The 17,230-nt window shown below is 32.9% G+C and overlaps 1 protein-coding gene, 1 long non-coding RNA gene and 2 other non-coding genes across 5 annotated transcripts; all 4 read right to left on the reverse strand.

Moving 5' to 3' along the window:
- Positions 1-2,158: 2,158 nt before the first annotated feature.
- Positions 2,159-5,035, reverse strand: LOC146952579 (DNA topoisomerase 6 subunit A-like). Its single transcript, XM_085703416.1, has 2 exons — positions 3,887-5,035; positions 2,159-2,390 (listed from the first exon to the last, which is right to left on the reverse strand). Exon 1 carries the CDS (start codon positions 4,860-4,862, stop codon positions 3,891-3,893), a length of 972 nt encoding a protein of 323 aa, XP_085559542.1. The 5' UTR covers positions 4,863-5,035; the 3' UTR covers positions 2,159-2,390; positions 3,887-3,890.
- Positions 2,534-2,612, reverse strand: LOC146952580 (small nucleolar RNA snoR64a). The gene has a single exon (XR_015025098.1). It is a non-coding gene; the product is annotated as a small nucleolar RNA snoR64a (small nucleolar RNA).
- On the reverse strand, positions 2,983-3,070 carry LOC146952581 (small nucleolar RNA R16). Its single transcript, XR_015025292.1, has one exon. It is a non-coding gene; the product is annotated as a small nucleolar RNA R16 (small nucleolar RNA).
- A 4,319-nt stretch (positions 5,036-9,354) lies between the features above and the next one.
- On the reverse strand, positions 9,355-10,721 carry LOC146952582 (uncharacterized). Of its 2 annotated transcripts, none has more exons than XR_015006836.1 (3): positions 10,387-10,721; positions 9,551-9,636; positions 9,355-9,456 (listed from the first exon to the last, which is right to left on the reverse strand). It is a non-coding gene; the product is annotated as an uncharacterized LOC146952582 (long non-coding RNA). The 2 variants fall into 2 exon arrangements; XR_015006837.1 differs by having other exon boundaries at positions 9,424-9,456; positions 9,555-9,636.
- Between the last annotated feature and the right edge of the window lie 6,509 nt (positions 10,722-17,230).

Consider the following 17,230-nt stretch of genomic DNA (forward strand, 5'->3'; position numbering starts at 1 on the left):
AGCCAAATAGTTTCGTTAATTTCCGCCAACAACCAGAATTGTAACCACATGCAACAATTTTAAAAACGATATATACTGAAATCAACCACACAAGTTAACTATAAAAATATTAGGTTTAGTTTACGGTATACAACCACTATACCGGCCGCAACCACTAGAAACGATGGACTTTTTAAGTTGTACTCTTGTCCTCGTGTTAACATGTTCATTCATTCATGCTTTTTGCTTACTACTTAAGTAAGAGAACAACAAAACCAAACTATAAACTTCCACCAGGACCTTCCCCTCTTCCCATCATAGGGAACCTCCTTGAATTAGGACAAAAGCCCCCACAAATCATTGGCAAAATTTAGGCCCTTTAATGAGTCTCAAGCTAGGCCAAGTAACCACTGTTGTTATCTCTTCATCAACAATGGCCAAAGAAGTGCTTCTCACCAATGACAAATTCTTGTCAAATAGACTGTTCCACAATCCGTGTCAGTCCTCAACCATAACCAATATAGTCTTGCATTCACACCCATTTCACCTCTTTGGAAGGAATTGAGAAAAATATGCAACACTCAATTAATTTCTCACAAGAGTCTTGATGCTAGCCAAGATGTTAGGAACGCGAAAATTCAACAACTTCTAACTGGTATCCATGAAAGCAGTCAAATTAGGGAAGCAATAGATATTGGAACAATAGTGTTCAAGACTACCATCAATTTATTATCCAACACTATTTTCTCCGTAGATTTGATTCAATCTAACGGCGCAGCTGGAGAGTTTAAAGACTTGGCGACTGATATCACAAAAGATGTCGGAACACCAAATGTGGCAGATTTTTTCCCTATATTGAAGATGCTTGACTCACAAGGCCTAAAAGGAAGACAAACAAAAAATGTAAAGACATGTTAGATGCCATGCTCAACATTTCTAAGGAGAATGAGTTTATGGAGAAAAATATGATCCAACATCTATCACACGTTCGTAAGTATAACTTTTCCAAGTTTCTTTCCAATCATTAATTTAGAATTATAATTAATTGTGATCTAGTTCGACGGTTCACTTAATTAATGTGTGTTATGTTTTACTCTATATAGGATATATTGTTGCCGGAACAGATACAACAACATCAACATTGGAATGGGCAATGACGGAGCTTATCAACAATTCATAAGCTATGGGAAAAGCTAAGAATGAGTTGGAACAGACGATCGGGTGCGGTGTGCCACTTGAAGAGTCAAATATCTCTAATCTTCCATACTTACATGCAATAATAAAAGAGACACTTAGAAAGCATCCACCAGTTCCATTTGTCCCTCATTTATTCACTTGGGTCCAAGTGCAGAACTATTTAAGAACACTGGTGAAAGTGTGAGACAATCAGAATATGCAAGCATTGGAAGCCTCATGTACGCTATTGACTGTAGTAGATCCGACATTGCCTATGTTGTGGGAGTATTGTGCTACTGTAGATTGCTTTTTACGAGATTGTGAAATCACATTAGGACTAAAGTGATGTTTGTGTCTTCAATGTCTCCTCCGAAATCATCATTTTTTGAATACCTAGTATCGATACAGTTGATCATTTAGAGGTTAAATACTTGGGAAAAAATACTTGGTTGGGAAGGTTAGAGTAGCAAACGCCATTGAAATTTCTATTTTATACATTGGATCCAATAAGTTGCCTTATGTAGTGTTGCTTAGTCCAGTGGAAGCAGGACTAATTTCAACACTTAATAAGTGAGTTCATGGACAATGATCCTTTGAAGAAAATTTGGCAGCAAGTGATTTCTTGAACTGTTGCATGAATTTGGATTATTCCACATCAGCAGCAAGTCAACTATATTATAAAATATGCAGTGTGATGAAACCTGATGTGTAGGTGAAGAGCAAGTGTCTGACTTTAAATGTCCGGATTATTCCTCCATAGTTGGCGAGTATGTCGCATAGAGCTGAAACTAGGCCCGGAGGTCAGTTTAGACCATATATAAGGTATTTTTCAGCTTTCAAAAGTAAGAGGAAATGAAGGATGGATAAAACCGATTGGCTGAGACACATACATAAATGTCCTGATTAACTTCAAATCAACTAGGCATCTAAATTTACACCTAGATAAGGTTAGTAGTACCAATCTTGGTTAGAAAAATATACATATTTATTCAAATGCAAAAAGTAGGAAAGAAATGTCAAAATGACATGTGAATGGAATCCAGAAATAGGTCTTGAATCTTGATTACAAGGTTTTGAATCAAAGCCTCCACAACCAAATTATAAAAGACTGCAAAAGATAAAACTAAAAATGAAAAGCCAAAGTCGCTCGGTGAACGGAGTCCACATTTTCCTTGATAGATGGAATGATGAACATAATCTACCATCTTTGAGCAGTATCACTGAGAATCCAAATTCTGTCCAAATTTACACAAGAAACAATTGAGTCAGTTATCTCATACAATTGTTAACTAAATTAAACACGTTGAAACAATTAGGAGAAAAACAGAGAAAAAAAAAACAAAAGAAAAAGGGTGAACAACATTAAAGTTTGAATGAGGCATCAGGTCTTCCTATTCAAATAAAAGATTCATAGCACTTGAATCAATGTTTGAGTTCTCAATGATTTGATAGATTCATCATTTGGCCAATTGGAATTGATAACATATAGACATAAAACAAAGGATTGAATGAAATAATGAACAAACAACAATACTGCTCAGAAGTAGCAAATTATATCACAATAAAACTTTATTATCATAGCAGAATCATTACAATTTCAATAAAAAATCAAAATAGTACATGATAGTATCCTACAATTCAAACTTTTTACTATTCTACATCATTTCAATCAACAAGGCATCATTTCAGTCTGCCAGTCTGCTATTATATATCGCTGATTAATCAATACATAAATCTTATAAACATAATTTTTTTCTTATCAATCAAAAAAATCATACAAATATTACAAATTCAAAATTAAAATCAAATTAATAAAACTAATCTCGGGAAGGCATCGGATAATAAGCGGTGTTTTTTATGATCACAGAATAATATCAGTCTATAGAATAACAAATTTTTAACATCATTTGCCAACCCTTACAAAAAACAAACATTATCAAAACAAAAATACAGAACAAAAATCAACAAAACATTAAGGAAAAATGTATATGGCATTAGTTAGCCGGAGGTTTTCGTCAACACTTGTTATTTAGTATATCATTAGAAACTGAACCACCATTAAGGCTTTTGGCAAGGATATACTCAAGTAATCAGAATATCAAACAAACACCTCTCACCATTTCCGGTCATTACACTCCCTATAAAAGTTTATTAAACATCTAACAAAATGTAAACAAAAAAAATACCCCACATCATTTCCGGTCATTACACTTTGGAGGCAAAAAACTTTATTTTCTGACAATTCATACTAGTAAGAAAAGAAACAAAAGCAGTAAGAAGATGTGAGGTATCAATCACCCAAAAGTTCCCTTTCCATTTCCCTACTTCGTCGAAGGCATCATCTCTTTCTTTGGGGTTGACTTAAATAACCGATCCGGCATTACAAAGATATGCTACTAAAAGTTTAGAACATGAAAACTGTCTGATGTCAAGCTAGCTTAGGTCAGGTTAGGAGAAAACTAACTAGAAACAGAAAATAGAATGACAACAGCAGCACATTAAATATACATAATGTCGATCTCACAAAGCAAATGGAAAAACAGTAGTTATAGATACATAAAAATCAGAGATTGTGAAAGGGTCTGGCTTGTTAATAACAGTAAAACTTGTCATATAGAGCAGCTGAAACTCTAAATAACATCATCTAAATCACTCTTGCTAACGCATCCAATTCTCGCAGCATCACTTCAGAACACTAATATGCATGACTCTTAAATTCAAAAAAACTTACCATATTAGCAAATGGCAACCAGCGTCAAATCTTCCAGTTGCAGTTTCATTGGCAAAAACACATCTGTCAAATACGATCTTACCCCGCAAAAGGCCAGTGACTCAATGGCAATCTTTTGCTTATTCTTGAGCATAATTTGCAATTCTTCATGCCATTCTAGACGAGTTTTGAAATCAGCATCCTCTAACATAGCTTCAACAGCTTTGACATCCTTCTTAGTCATGGGGAAGGTAAGACAGCTATTATGCTCGGCCATAATATCAGTTGGCCTAATCCCTAACCACTTAAATTTTGTCAAACAACTGCCATAAAAGGCCAACATCTTCAAGGAGTGTGGATCAGTATAGAACAAGCCTAAAACGGGCAAGTTCAACTCCCTCTCCATCCTGATCAAGAAATCATGCGGGCCCTCCGCGGAGACAACAATGCACCGAAAGCGTTGAGGAAACAAATAGAAAGCCAATTCCGTGACAACTTCAGAATCGGGCACCAAGAGAATAAAGAGCGCATCATCCGTGGTCATTTTCTCAGCAGTGTTGGGAATATGCATACAACAACCTATTGAACAATCTATCGTATGCCCACCCTCAACATACATCACATTCCCATTCACCAGCGTATCCAAGGAGGTGAGAGGATGAGGCCTTTTCCGGGAGTGGGAGAAGGGAGGGAGTTGGCCGGTTAGGGTTTCCGACCTTTTGAGGATGGCGATGATGTCGCAGTCGGGTTTGAGTTCCTTGGCTTTCAACTCAATGGGGCAATCGAGGGCTTCTTGGAGAAGCTGAGCCTCTTCGGAGGACGAGAGATTGTAGTTATGGACGATGTCGGCGATGGTATAGGGCGTCGTGCCTAGGGTTAGGTCAAGGGTGGAGGATGATATGTCCTTGGCTTTCAATTCGATGGGGCAATCGAGGGCTTCTTGGAGACACAGAGAGTCGTCAGAGAAATCGAAAACAATGGCGGCCTTGCGTTTCATATTTGAGGTCTTTTTCTGTGTAGTGAATGTTGATTTAACCAACTAATGAAAAATTTGTTTTAAAGTAACCAAATAATAAGAAAACAAAGGACGAGAAGAAGGCTGAAAGTCAAGCCAAGGCACAAAGGCAATAATGTTTCCTTGGTGGTGGAGGAGGGAAGCGCTGAACCCTTACTGTTGTTTCCAATTTTGGTTAGCACTTAAATAGAGTTTTGAAACTTCTGCGTCGATATTTTTTTGTTGGGTCAATCTTGTATTTTACTACTCCCTCCGTTCCTTTTTAAGTGTCACTTTTGGAGAAAAGTTTTGTTTCAATTTAACTGTCACTTTCAAAGTTCAATGCAACATTAAATGATGTTTTACCATTATTACCCTTAGTTATTTATTGTGGAGAGAGAAGTATATGAAAGAAGATATTAAATGAATAAGGTCATTATGGTAAAAGTATAAATTATTGTATCAAAAGTAGTAACATTTATTTATTGTCTTGGTATGTGTAAAATGTCAAAATGTGACAATTAAAAAGGAACGGAGGTAGTACTATCTTGTCAAACTTTTGTTGGAAGATTTCCTAGTTACTGTTTAGAATCTTCTGTTGAGCAAAAAAAGGATCAAATTAATTTATTTCCATGTTATCCTACAATGACAATTGTTTTTTGTGGAATACAGAGGTTTAAGAGGCTGGGTCATTTGTTATTGTCTATTATCTTTCTCTAATTATTAAAGTTAATCCTTCTCTAATTATTAAAGTTGATGTAGTTTTGTAACAAAAAATCCATTTTTTTATAGTTGTATCCAAACAAATTAAATTATTTAAAACATGTGATTTTAATTACAATAACCAAACAAAATAAATCGTGATTTGTTATATAAATTCTCTTAAATAATAGATATCAAAATCACTTTTATTTTCATTTGTAACAAACAGGGTTCGGAATTGTTCTTTTTAAAAAGGTGTTTTTTTTTGGTACAAAAGAGGGCCAAAGGCCCTAAAGAGGTGGTTTTTATCATGATAAAAATATCTATAAATTATTGAATGACGTTTTTTTTTTATTTCGTAACAAATTTGTCATATATTTAATTTACATTTAAATATATGACGCACATGTGATTTTATCTCATCGTGTGTTTCTAATAAAAAACATTAATAAATACATTTCACTTATGAATAATATAAAAAATATAGGAGAAACATTTTATACCGATACTTAAAAAACACCAAAAAAAGAGTAAATAAAAAAGAAAAAAAACACATGACTTTTTTTTACAAAAAAAAACATAGGATTATTTCTCACTGATACATGTTTTTACATCTAAATTTATTCAAGTATATCAAATTGAATGAGCACAAATAACATAACTTTGAGAGAGTTACAAAATCTTTCTCATTTATAAATTATACACGGGGTTAGTATTTATTATGAGAAATACAACTACTTTACATAAAATTACACATCTTCAAGATTACTTCTTTTGTATAAATGATTTTCATACGTTTTTTGGTTTATCTTAATATCATATTATAAAATTATTATTTTTAATCGTTAATCATTATTAATCATTATATCCTTTCAAAGAATGACTATATAAAAAAACACAAGACAAACGTTACTCTCTAATTAATTAGACACTAACTAATATTGTTGTACAAATCATACATGGGACAGCAATCAGTCACATTAATTAATTAAATTGATTTTTTTTATGTATTGTATCTAGGCATGACAACAAAACCCATACCCGCGAGTACCCATCCGAACTGAACTCAATTTGATGGATTTTTCCCCTCTTTGACTCGGTTTGGGTTTTCCTCGATTTTAAAACACGGGTACCGGATGAGTAACGGGGAAATAGGTATACCCACCCTAAACCCATACTCAAACTCATCCCAAATGTAGAAAAACATTTTATTGCCCCCTTTTATATAAAAAGAAACTCAAACCATAAATCATTTCAGTCACAATATCAGAGTCTCAGTCTATCAAATGATACTCACTTCTCAGAGTTCTCTCTATTCTCCATCACCATAGTCATGATCTATCGTTGTCATTTTTTTGTAGGATAATGCATTGCAACATTGCGTCTGAGGCAGAAAAATACTTCTATTTTATTAAAAAAATTATCCATTGCGGGGATGGGCCTGAGATACCCAAACCCGTCAGAGACGGGGATGAGATTTGATTTCTTATCCCTGTTGGGTATGGGTAGGATAGTGGGTAAGTATATGGTAGTAGGGTATGGGGACGGGGAAGGTAAAACCTATCCCCACCCGCCTCATTGTCATGCTTAATTGTATCTTCTAAATAATAGTGGGAGTAATTATAATATACTAATTATAATTTGATATAAGAATCTTGCACGATATACATATTCATTGTTTATAAATTCATATAAAAATAAAAAAATGCTAAAAAAATTACAAATATTTTTCAATGATATATAAAAATCACGGGGTTTATTAACGTCTCCGTTATCATTATTGTGATTTTATTATTTATAATATTTTCACATATTTTTAGTCTACTACTTTATATTATTTAATAAAAACTATTTCAATATTTTTATTATTATCTTCATCTTTATCAATAATTTTTTTCTTATTTCTCAATGTAAATAATATTGTAAATGCGTTTTGACGCATAAATCGTGATTTAAGGATCAGCCCGTGCGGAGCAAGGGCCCCGTGCTTAGCACGGGTCTGTTGCTAGTTGACTAGTATAATAAAATACAGTGTTTTAAAGAGTCTGTGTTTTCCTTCAACTACGGGTTAGTTCTGATTATTACAGGCGGGATCGAACTAGAAATCCCAGGACATGTTGTGCAACGTTTTTGAGGAAAACTGTTTTAAAAAGGCCACGAAATGCTTTTAGGTTACTTAAAGAGCAAGATGAGTTTTAGAGGAAAAAGGCATTATCTCTCGACAGGTTTGAAAACGCAAGTAAAATGCAGAGAAACTAAAGTAAATGCCCTTAGGTTACCTAACGGCTAACGTTCACCTTATCCTGCAAAAATATGTTACCAAACAAAGCACAACACTCTCCAATCAACTCTTCCTCTCAAGAAAACAATGTTCGCCTTCACTTCCACGCCTGCCCCCCACCCCCAACCCAAATGATTCATACCTGCCGCCGACAACAACTTATTCTCAAACAACTCAAACAAATGACTAAGTGTCACAATAAAAGGAACACCATCCACCCACGTATCCGTTCAAAAAAAAGGTTTTCGTACTGTCACCAACCATTCTTCTCAAGTTATCATCAAACTCATCCACCCTCACCCTTCTTTCTTTCTTTCTTTGTTGTAGGGTCATCCCTAAGACTCTTATGCCAAGAGAGGTATTTTGTTCAATTTTATTTTGTATTAACCAAAAAAATTATGGCTATGTTTTTATGAGTATGAATGGAACTCAATATCTCGAGATTTACAACATCCACACACTTTGTACACCAACTAATTGCGTTAAACCATGTGGTAAATCATGACTATGTTTTTTTAAAGGAATTATTAATTAAAATTTAATAACCATATATACTAACAACATAAATAATTGGTCCCTTCAATTATATTTTATTTATATCTTGTGTTACATAATAATATAAATACTAATATTTCGAGGAGTCGGATAAGGGAGAATCTAGGGGAAGTTCGAGCTGTATTAGACATGCACCAACGCGTCCTCTTGAGCTTAGCTCAGTTGGTATGGACAATGCATAAAATATGCAAGGTCCGGGGTTCAAACCCCGGCCACCACAAAAAAAAAAGACATGCATCAACGTAAGGCTGAAACGGCTCGACTTATTGCCTTGCCAGGTTACTTTTTTTTCTTCATAACTCTAACATGGTAACTCAAGAAAATAATAATATTAATAATTTACTATGATGGAATCACTTAAATGAAAAGAAAGTTAATCTTTGGTCACAAATGTGACTTACATGGTCACAAATTGGTTTGGCTTTACTCTTTTAGACAAAGTTGCAAACTTAAAACGCACGTCTTATCTCTTGCAGTTTTTATAACAATAATAGTCCTATTCTTATAGGTGATACCCTGGAAGAACTATTGGAAGTGATCACCTGGGCTCAACTAGGAATCCATTATAAAAGCATATAATAGAAGTGTAATGCAATGTTTGGCTTCTGTCTCTCACATGTAAAATACAATGCAATAAGCTTTGTAGTTAGAAAGTATGATAAAGTAATATTTAACATGTTGGGGCATATATTCAATACTAGATTCTTTAACACACACAAAATCTTAATAAATGGAAAACCATAATAGTATAAAAGAATGATTGATGGAAAAATGGACTGGTTGCATTGCAGGTGGGATTGTTGAATGTGGATGGTTACTATAACTCATTGTTGTCATTCATGGACAATGCTGTAGATGAAGGTTTCATAACACAAGCTGCCCGCCATATTATCGTGTTTGTTAAATTTCTACTTCAGCGTTGGAATTACATTAATTGTAATTTTGTTTACACCAAAATCATATATTCTTACCCGTTGGACCGACAAGTATCGGGTGTGTGAAGTTTTAGTGAATAACACACACCCTTGATCAGTGGCGGAGCCAGGAATTTCATAGAGCCTGGGCGAAAAATATATCGCAAAAATTTTTAAAAAAGAGGTTCGTCTTTTTTTCAACAAAATTACAATTTGAATTAAGAGAGATGGAATATTACCTACCAAACGAAAATGTTGAGCAACAGCGTGTAAATCATCCACTTCTGTCCAATAGTTACCGTACTCAAACGAACCTTTGCTTTCCCTTGAAGGAAAACCCACAAGCTAAAGTTAAGACAAAGCAAAAAATGAAGCAACGCTAATGATGAAGACAAGATAGCATAAACTTTAGTACATAAATTTAGTGTACATGACTACATGAGGAAAATACCACCCAATTTAGGAAAAGGAATTGTCCTCTAATACCATGATAAAATGATAATCCTAAACTAAAAACCAGAACTGTAAGAGTAATAACAACATTAGATATTTATGATAAATAGTTATAATAACATCAGTAAAAAAAAAAAAGCAAACACATCAGGCCACAAAAACTAAATTTCAAAGATCATACTATCATATGATTCAATTCATTCATCCAGAGATCCACGCCTAGATCCAATTTCAAAACATAGGCATATAATTTAAGTACACCAATTAATCATCTTTCAGCTATTATCAACTCCCTCAAAACCCCACTAAACAGCATAAGTTCAATCAAAATCACCGAGTACAAAATGAAAATATTTAACAATTAACACAAAATGCACACATTATAAATTGAAGTTGTGATAATCACAACCGTAAGTGTTCCTTCATTTCATAAACTCTCCACTCAATCACACAAAATGCACAATTCTAAATTAGGGTTTGGAAAATCAAAATTGGGGATAATCAACAATTCTAAATTGTGGTTTGAAATTTGAATAATCAACTCATTGAAATGATTCACCCATTAACAAATAACAAGCAACAAACAATAAAATAGAACAAACAAAAAAAACATAGAACAAACCTGGAGAGTGGAGACTGGAGAGGAGAAAGAGGAGAAGGAATGAAAATGACTGAGAGTTGAACTTGAGAGAGGGAGAGGCGCTAGTAGTACTTGACAGATGGAGAGGAAAGTGAAAACTGAAACAGAGACAGAGAGGTGAGGTGAGAGTCGCGACTCACTCTGTCTGAAGGAGAATAGTGTTTCTTTGCCTAACGTACGCGCTGAAACAATCTATTTCTGCCCATAATTTTTTTTTTTTTTTAAGTATGAAATGGGCTAATGGGTTGGGCTGTTGCAAATAAAGCAGAAGGTGAGCCTGGGCTGGAGCCCAGCCTAGCTGGGGGGTGTATCCGCCCCTGCCCTTGATTCAACTCAGGGTTATCAAACAAAAGTAGCGTTTAATAGACAGGTTAGAACAATACAGATAACAACTCAACACACAGTTTTTTTTTTTGATGTATTATCATTACAAAAACAATAACTGAATGGAACATGAAGTTAAGAAAAAGTACTACATTTTGATTCCAATGAAGAAGTCGAACCAAAAAAAAATTCATGTGCTCTCATATAAAACTGGTGGAACCCATATGAATTTTATTTTAATCAATAAAAAAAGGTGTTTGTTGCTAACATTAATCTTTGTTTCTTGTTCCAAATGTGAAAATTTCATTCACTCCACTTTCATCAATCCCCTCACTTATTTCAACCTAACGTTTTCATTCACTTCACTTTCATCAATCCCCTCATTTATTTCAACCTAACGTAGAACCAACACTTCAAATTAAAGACTTGTTCGGTCCCAACACACACACACACACACACACATGACACACACACACACACGAAACTTGTTAAGACCTTTAAATGATAATTTTTATGAAAATACGTACAATCAATGTATTAAAATTGAAATGTATAACTTTTCTTATAAAACACACACACACACACGACACTTGTTAAAACCTTTACATGATAATTTTTATGAAAATACATGTAATCAATGCATTAAAATTGAAATATTTAACTTTTCTTATAAAATAAATTCTTCTTTTGAAATCTTTAAAGAGTGTCATAGAGACAATCGTTAACAAAAAAAACAACTCACTTTAGCTTTGATCCAAAGTAGAAGGTAACAAATACTCATGAAATAAGTATATGGTAACATAAAAGTTTTTCGGTGTTGTTCATATAGTATTAGTATGCCCCATTTTCCTTTGAAAAACAAATTCAATATTTCCCAAATAATTCACCAAGTTTAAAATTAGTAATTTTGATCCTTCAACTTTAAGCTCTTCTGTATTTACTAATTTCTCACGCACATTTTGACAAAAAAAAAAAAATGCTGAGCACGATTGTTGATATGATACCACATCAACAAATATTAATAGTAATTATTTTTCTCCACACCGTGTGCATATTTAAGAGTGTTTTAATTGCCTCAAAATTCAATGTCAAAGGTTTGCCAAAATCGTATCGTGATTGGTATTAATCGTAGTGCGACTTGATTTAGCAATTTTGAGGTTTTGGTTCGCATTTTTTCGCAGCGTGAAGTGGTAAAATTGTGGCGCGATTTGTGAATCGGGTTCAATAGTATTGTGTTGTACTGTGTACGAGCTCCAAATCGTGGTGCCGTCCAGGTGTTAATACCAAAAATAAAATATTTGGTCGAAATCATGATTATACTTCGACAAGTCAGATGGATTATTTCGACATGCAGTAAAGTGCAAAGGGATTTCGACCAATAACATACAAACTTCGACACACCGAAATTTTGACCAAGTGACTTAATGTGTTGCATGCATATGGTTTTCAACCAAAGATTAGGAGAAATAATATGAAGTTATAATTGGAGTGCAATAAGGCAAAGTGGAGCTTGAAAGCAAAAAGATTGAAATGCATAGGAGTTATTTTCTAGTGTTTTAGAAGTTATAGGACATTATTTCTACTTTTGATTAAGACCTTAGGATTTAGTGGTAGTTTTTCCTACAAGGTCTATATATATCAGTTTGTAATAAGAACAAAAGGTTGGTTTCTTGATTTTTGAAAACTCTGTAACACCCACATCATGGGAGCAAACGGGTTCAGGAGTGGATAGATTGACAGATTCCAACCAACATTTACATTCCCTGCAGTTTAATATTACTTTGTTCTTACTTTATTTTCCTTTTTCTTTTGCAATTTGCATTTCTTTTCATCTCTCTTTACTATCCTTCCTTTTGAATATGCTCACTTGAGTACTTTCTATCATGTTGTCATGAGACAACTTGTTATTAAAAGATGTTTGATGCAATTCTAACATTAATAAGAACAATAATTTTGTTCTTAAAGAACGCATGAAGTGGTATCATAAATAGCGAGACTTGAACGAACACTATAAAAAGACATTTATCCAATCCTAAAACTTTGATGGATAATGAAGTTTACATAATCAAAAATCGGTGTAAACACCAGGTTAATTGTGACGCGATTTTGCCTAGATCGGAGTACTATATAAGTCTTCATTCTTTATTTTTTAGGTGGCTTGAAGAGAGAGAATTTTGGAAAAACCAAATGAGGAAACTTTATGGTTGATTGTTTTTGGTGGAGATTATTGGGCTGACAAACAATTCACAAACACCTTGGGTAGTGAGATATCATTAGAGAAATGATAAAAAAGGCTTTCTTTATTGTTTTCTCTTAGAATTCTTTGTGGGTTTGAGCGGCTTGAAAAATCGGTAGAAATTGAGGTTTGGTCTTTGTGAGCATGGGTAGAAATTTCGTGTAACCTCTTTCTACCACTCTTGTAATAGTGGATTGGAGAGTTGTTCTCTCTCTTAGGTGTAGGATAAATTTGCCCGAACGGAGTAAACAAATATCGGTGTGTTGTTTTTCTCTTCTTTCTTATCTTGGTTGCTTGGGTTATATTTATTGTGTTGTTTCATACCTAGATCTAGATCGATTTGTTGTTTTTGTTGCTTAAAACTACTTTGCTCTTAATTACTCCTTTTACTTTAAACATCTTAGTTTACTGGTATGATTTTAATTTAACGAATTCATAACAAAAAGTATGTCTAACACGTTCTTTTTTTAAGAGAAGTATACCTAGCACATGTATATGAGTATTGAATACCACTCAAGCCTTTATTTCTCATTCTTCAACACAAAAAGCCTTTATTTTTCATAAAAATTAAAATATCTCATTAAATACTGACTACTACCATGTCATAGTATCCTTGAAGTCAACTAGTGATTTAAATTCAGAACACGTCAGACTAAATTAACTCCCTTCTCTTTATCAAACTCATCAGGATCATTCACTACTATTCAATTGAACATATTAAATCCTCAATTTCATGGCCCTCAATTGATGGAAGATTTTATCGTGTGAGAGTTTCATAATGTTTTGCTTTTGTCATCAAAGGTGTGTTAAAGGCTGTGGAGACCCTATTTCATGGTGCCATTTAACATGGGAAAGGATAATCCTTTCCCACCATGGGTCAATTGAGTTCTACCAATAGATTAAATGAAGAACACAATTTTATCATAGTCCATCAGTACTGGATTTTTTCCCCACCATCTTCCCCAATTATTTTCTCTCTCCTCCATTCTCCACTCACCCACCACCACCAGCAACATGGAGGATTTGAGTAGAAAATGAGTTATGTTTGGTTTTTCTCTGCATGAATCATAACAGTCCATTTTGTGAAATGAAATTTGCTTCCAGATTCAATCGAATTATTGTGTTCCCAAATGCTCCCTTAACTTCTCCGAACCCAAATTCCAAAATCTCAATTAAAAAATTGTGTCTTGAATAATTGCATCTTGGAACTGTAACAATCAGACCCCAACAATTTGAAACATGCAAGGTTAAGTTAGTAGTATTAGTTTTTTGATTTATTCAAATTTTTGATATCTCAATGGTGGTTCCACATAACTGACTATAACAAGCCAGCATAAACGAATTCATAAAATCCATCACTCCTAATTCCAAATCAGGGAGAAAAATAATTAGAGAGTGGGTGTCGTGATTGTACACAGAAATTGAAGAAAAATTAGAAGAGTATGGAGGAGAGAGAAAATAATTGAGGAAGATGGTGGGGAAAAAATCCAGTACTGCTGGACTATGATAAAATAGTGTTCTTCATTTAATCTATTGGTAGAACTCAATTGACCCATGGTGGGAAAGGATTATCCTTTCCCATGTTAAATGCCACCCTATTTCATTGGTTGAAGACTTGAAGCTCAATTTAATTAGCCTAAAACTTAAAGGGTCAATATTGTAGATATGCATGCACCACTAAATAGTCAACCTTAAATGATAGATATTAATCGGTTGTTGTTAGATGATTGTTTTCACTCTATAAGTTTTACCATTAGTTAAAGTTGAATGTTATTCGTAGAAATAAAATGTCAACTTTTGGAATAACCGTACATAAATAGACATAAAATAAGTGTTAGTTTGATTATAAAAGAAAGAAAAAATTATTATTAAATTGATAATCGTATAACATTACGATGTCATAAATTTTTTGGGTTGTCAAAATAACTTTACTCTTAATTAAAACAACAATTATACTCTTGGTCAACTTTTAAAACAACCTTACAAAAATATAGTTTGATCATAAGAGAAAATAAAATAATTATTAAATTGACAACCGCATAAAAATATGGTATCAAAAAACCCTTTGGGTTGTCAAAATAACTTTACTCATAATTAAAACAACAATTATACGTGAACACCACATACTCCCTCCTGTCACTATTATAAACAAAAATCAACTTTTTAGGTTCATTCAATAAATGATGTATTTGGTCTACATTATTGACCAAATACATCATTTATTGAATGAACATAGAAAGTTGATTTTTACTTATAATAGTAACCGGAGATAGTATTTTCTAACATCAATTAGACGCTTCAGTTTATCTCTACCTCTCATTTCATATCAAATCATTTACCTGTTGCATCTATTAAATACTCCACCCGTTTTAAAATATACTCCATTGGCTTTAAAATGAGTGTCGTTTTAACTAAAAAAATTGTTTTAAAATAAATGTTACTTTCAAGTTCCAATGCAATAATAACTTTTTCTTTTCAATTGTACCCTTCAATTAATATTATATACACTACTTTCAAAGTATTACTTTTTCTTTAATGAAAAATAAACCAATAGTTGATTAGAATAATTTAGTAAAATAACATCTAGTATTTCTTTTAATTAATGCATTTCTTAATATGTGCGTAAAAATCTTAAACGACATTCATTTTGAAACGGCATTTTGAAACGGAGGGAGTATGTCACAGTCAACCACTGCACACATGCCAATATACAACTTTGACCATTAATATCTTTAGTCACTGTAATTATTTTTGTAGATTCTAATACTATAATTTCATATTCTTTTTACTACTTTGGATCTTCATAAAATTTGATTATGTAAAACTGCTTTGTGGGTTTGAGCCTTTATTAAAATATTGCAGCCAACAATTTTTTTAAATAAGATTAAAGAATAATTAATTAAAATTTTCTTTATCTAAATCTTTGTCACTTGTGCCCATCTTCATCTAAACTTAGGGTGTGTTTGTTTCAAGTTTGCTAAATTTATTCCTAGGAATAACATTCCTTGGAATATAAAGATGAGAATTTTTTTATTTTTTTGGTCTAGTAGCCTAGTGGCTAGAGCTCGCGTGTTTGGTCTAGTAGCCTAGTGGCTAGAGCTCGCACATTTAAATGTGGAGAAGTGGGGTGTACGGGGTTCGAACCCCGGCCCCTGCATAAATTATGCAATGTCTCTGCCAATTGAGCTAAGCTCATGGGGACTAAAGATAAGAATTTTATTCTAAGATATTTAGAAAAAAGATGTTTGGTTAACATTATAATATTCCTGAGAACCATAAAAATAAGGATTATAATAGATAATTACACATAAAATTATTCTCATCTTCATGGGAACTTTATTCCCACCATTTTCTTTGGAAAAAATTCTCTATACCCAGGAATAAAATTTAGTAAACTTGTAACAAACACATGCTTGCATATATCTATCGTTTTATTTCCAGAAATCTACAAATATAACTTAAAACAAACGCACCCTTAAAAAAATCGAAAATAAATGCATAAATCTATTTTCCGCTCGGAGGAGAGTTGAGAATTGAAGTTCAGATATCCGGGAGAGGGAAAGGAAAATGAAAACCTTTTTATTTAATTATTTTTCAGATAAATGATAAGTCATAAATTTTAAAGAAGAATATATTATTAAAAATGGTTGGCTGTGTTTGACACACCCCAACGTTTTTAGATCACCAAATTGCATCAAAGTTCAAAAGCAAAAAAATATGAAATTAAAATCAGTCCCAACATTTATCTACAAGTACCTCCATTCCTTTTTTTTTTTTTTGGTAGATAGACGAAATATAAAGTCGTTATAAACTCACAAGTACCTCCATTCTATTACCACTTTTATTATTTAATAAAATGATATAAGCGTATTTTATTAAAAAAAAAAGTGAACCGTTTCTTGTAATAAAAATCATTGGAAGTATAATTAACGGTAATTAGGTGCCTCCCTTTTTCATTCAATTCAGACGCCTCCTTAAAAAAAAAAAAACTTAATTTGGTTGAAATTAAGCAGATAGATTAAACCTCCACTATTTAAAATAAAATAAAATAAACTTCCATGTCATCCTCAAATTTTTTATGAAATAATATTTAAAGAAATTATATTTGTACAACCATTTTGTGACAACTTTCTCTTTTATATTCACATTATGTTTTTATTTTCTCTCTCTAATACTTTAGTTTCCATGTCAATTTTTCTTTGTAAACTTGTGGTTGTCTCAAATTATCACACAATTTTTATTTTATTTTTGACAAAAAAAATTTGT

The sequence above is a fragment of the Medicago sativa genome, chromosome 1, assembly GCF_051527215.1.
Source record: "Medicago sativa cultivar Bolivia chromosome 1, Bolivia_mono, whole genome shotgun sequence".
Lineage (NCBI taxonomy): Eukaryota > Viridiplantae > Streptophyta > Magnoliopsida > Fabales > Fabaceae > Medicago > Medicago sativa.

Excerpts from the sequence above, each read along its gene's own strand:
- LOC146952579 (XM_085703416.1), bottom strand. The coding sequence starts at position 4,862 with ATGAAACGCAAGGCCGCCATTGTTTTCGATTTCTCTGACGACTCTCTG.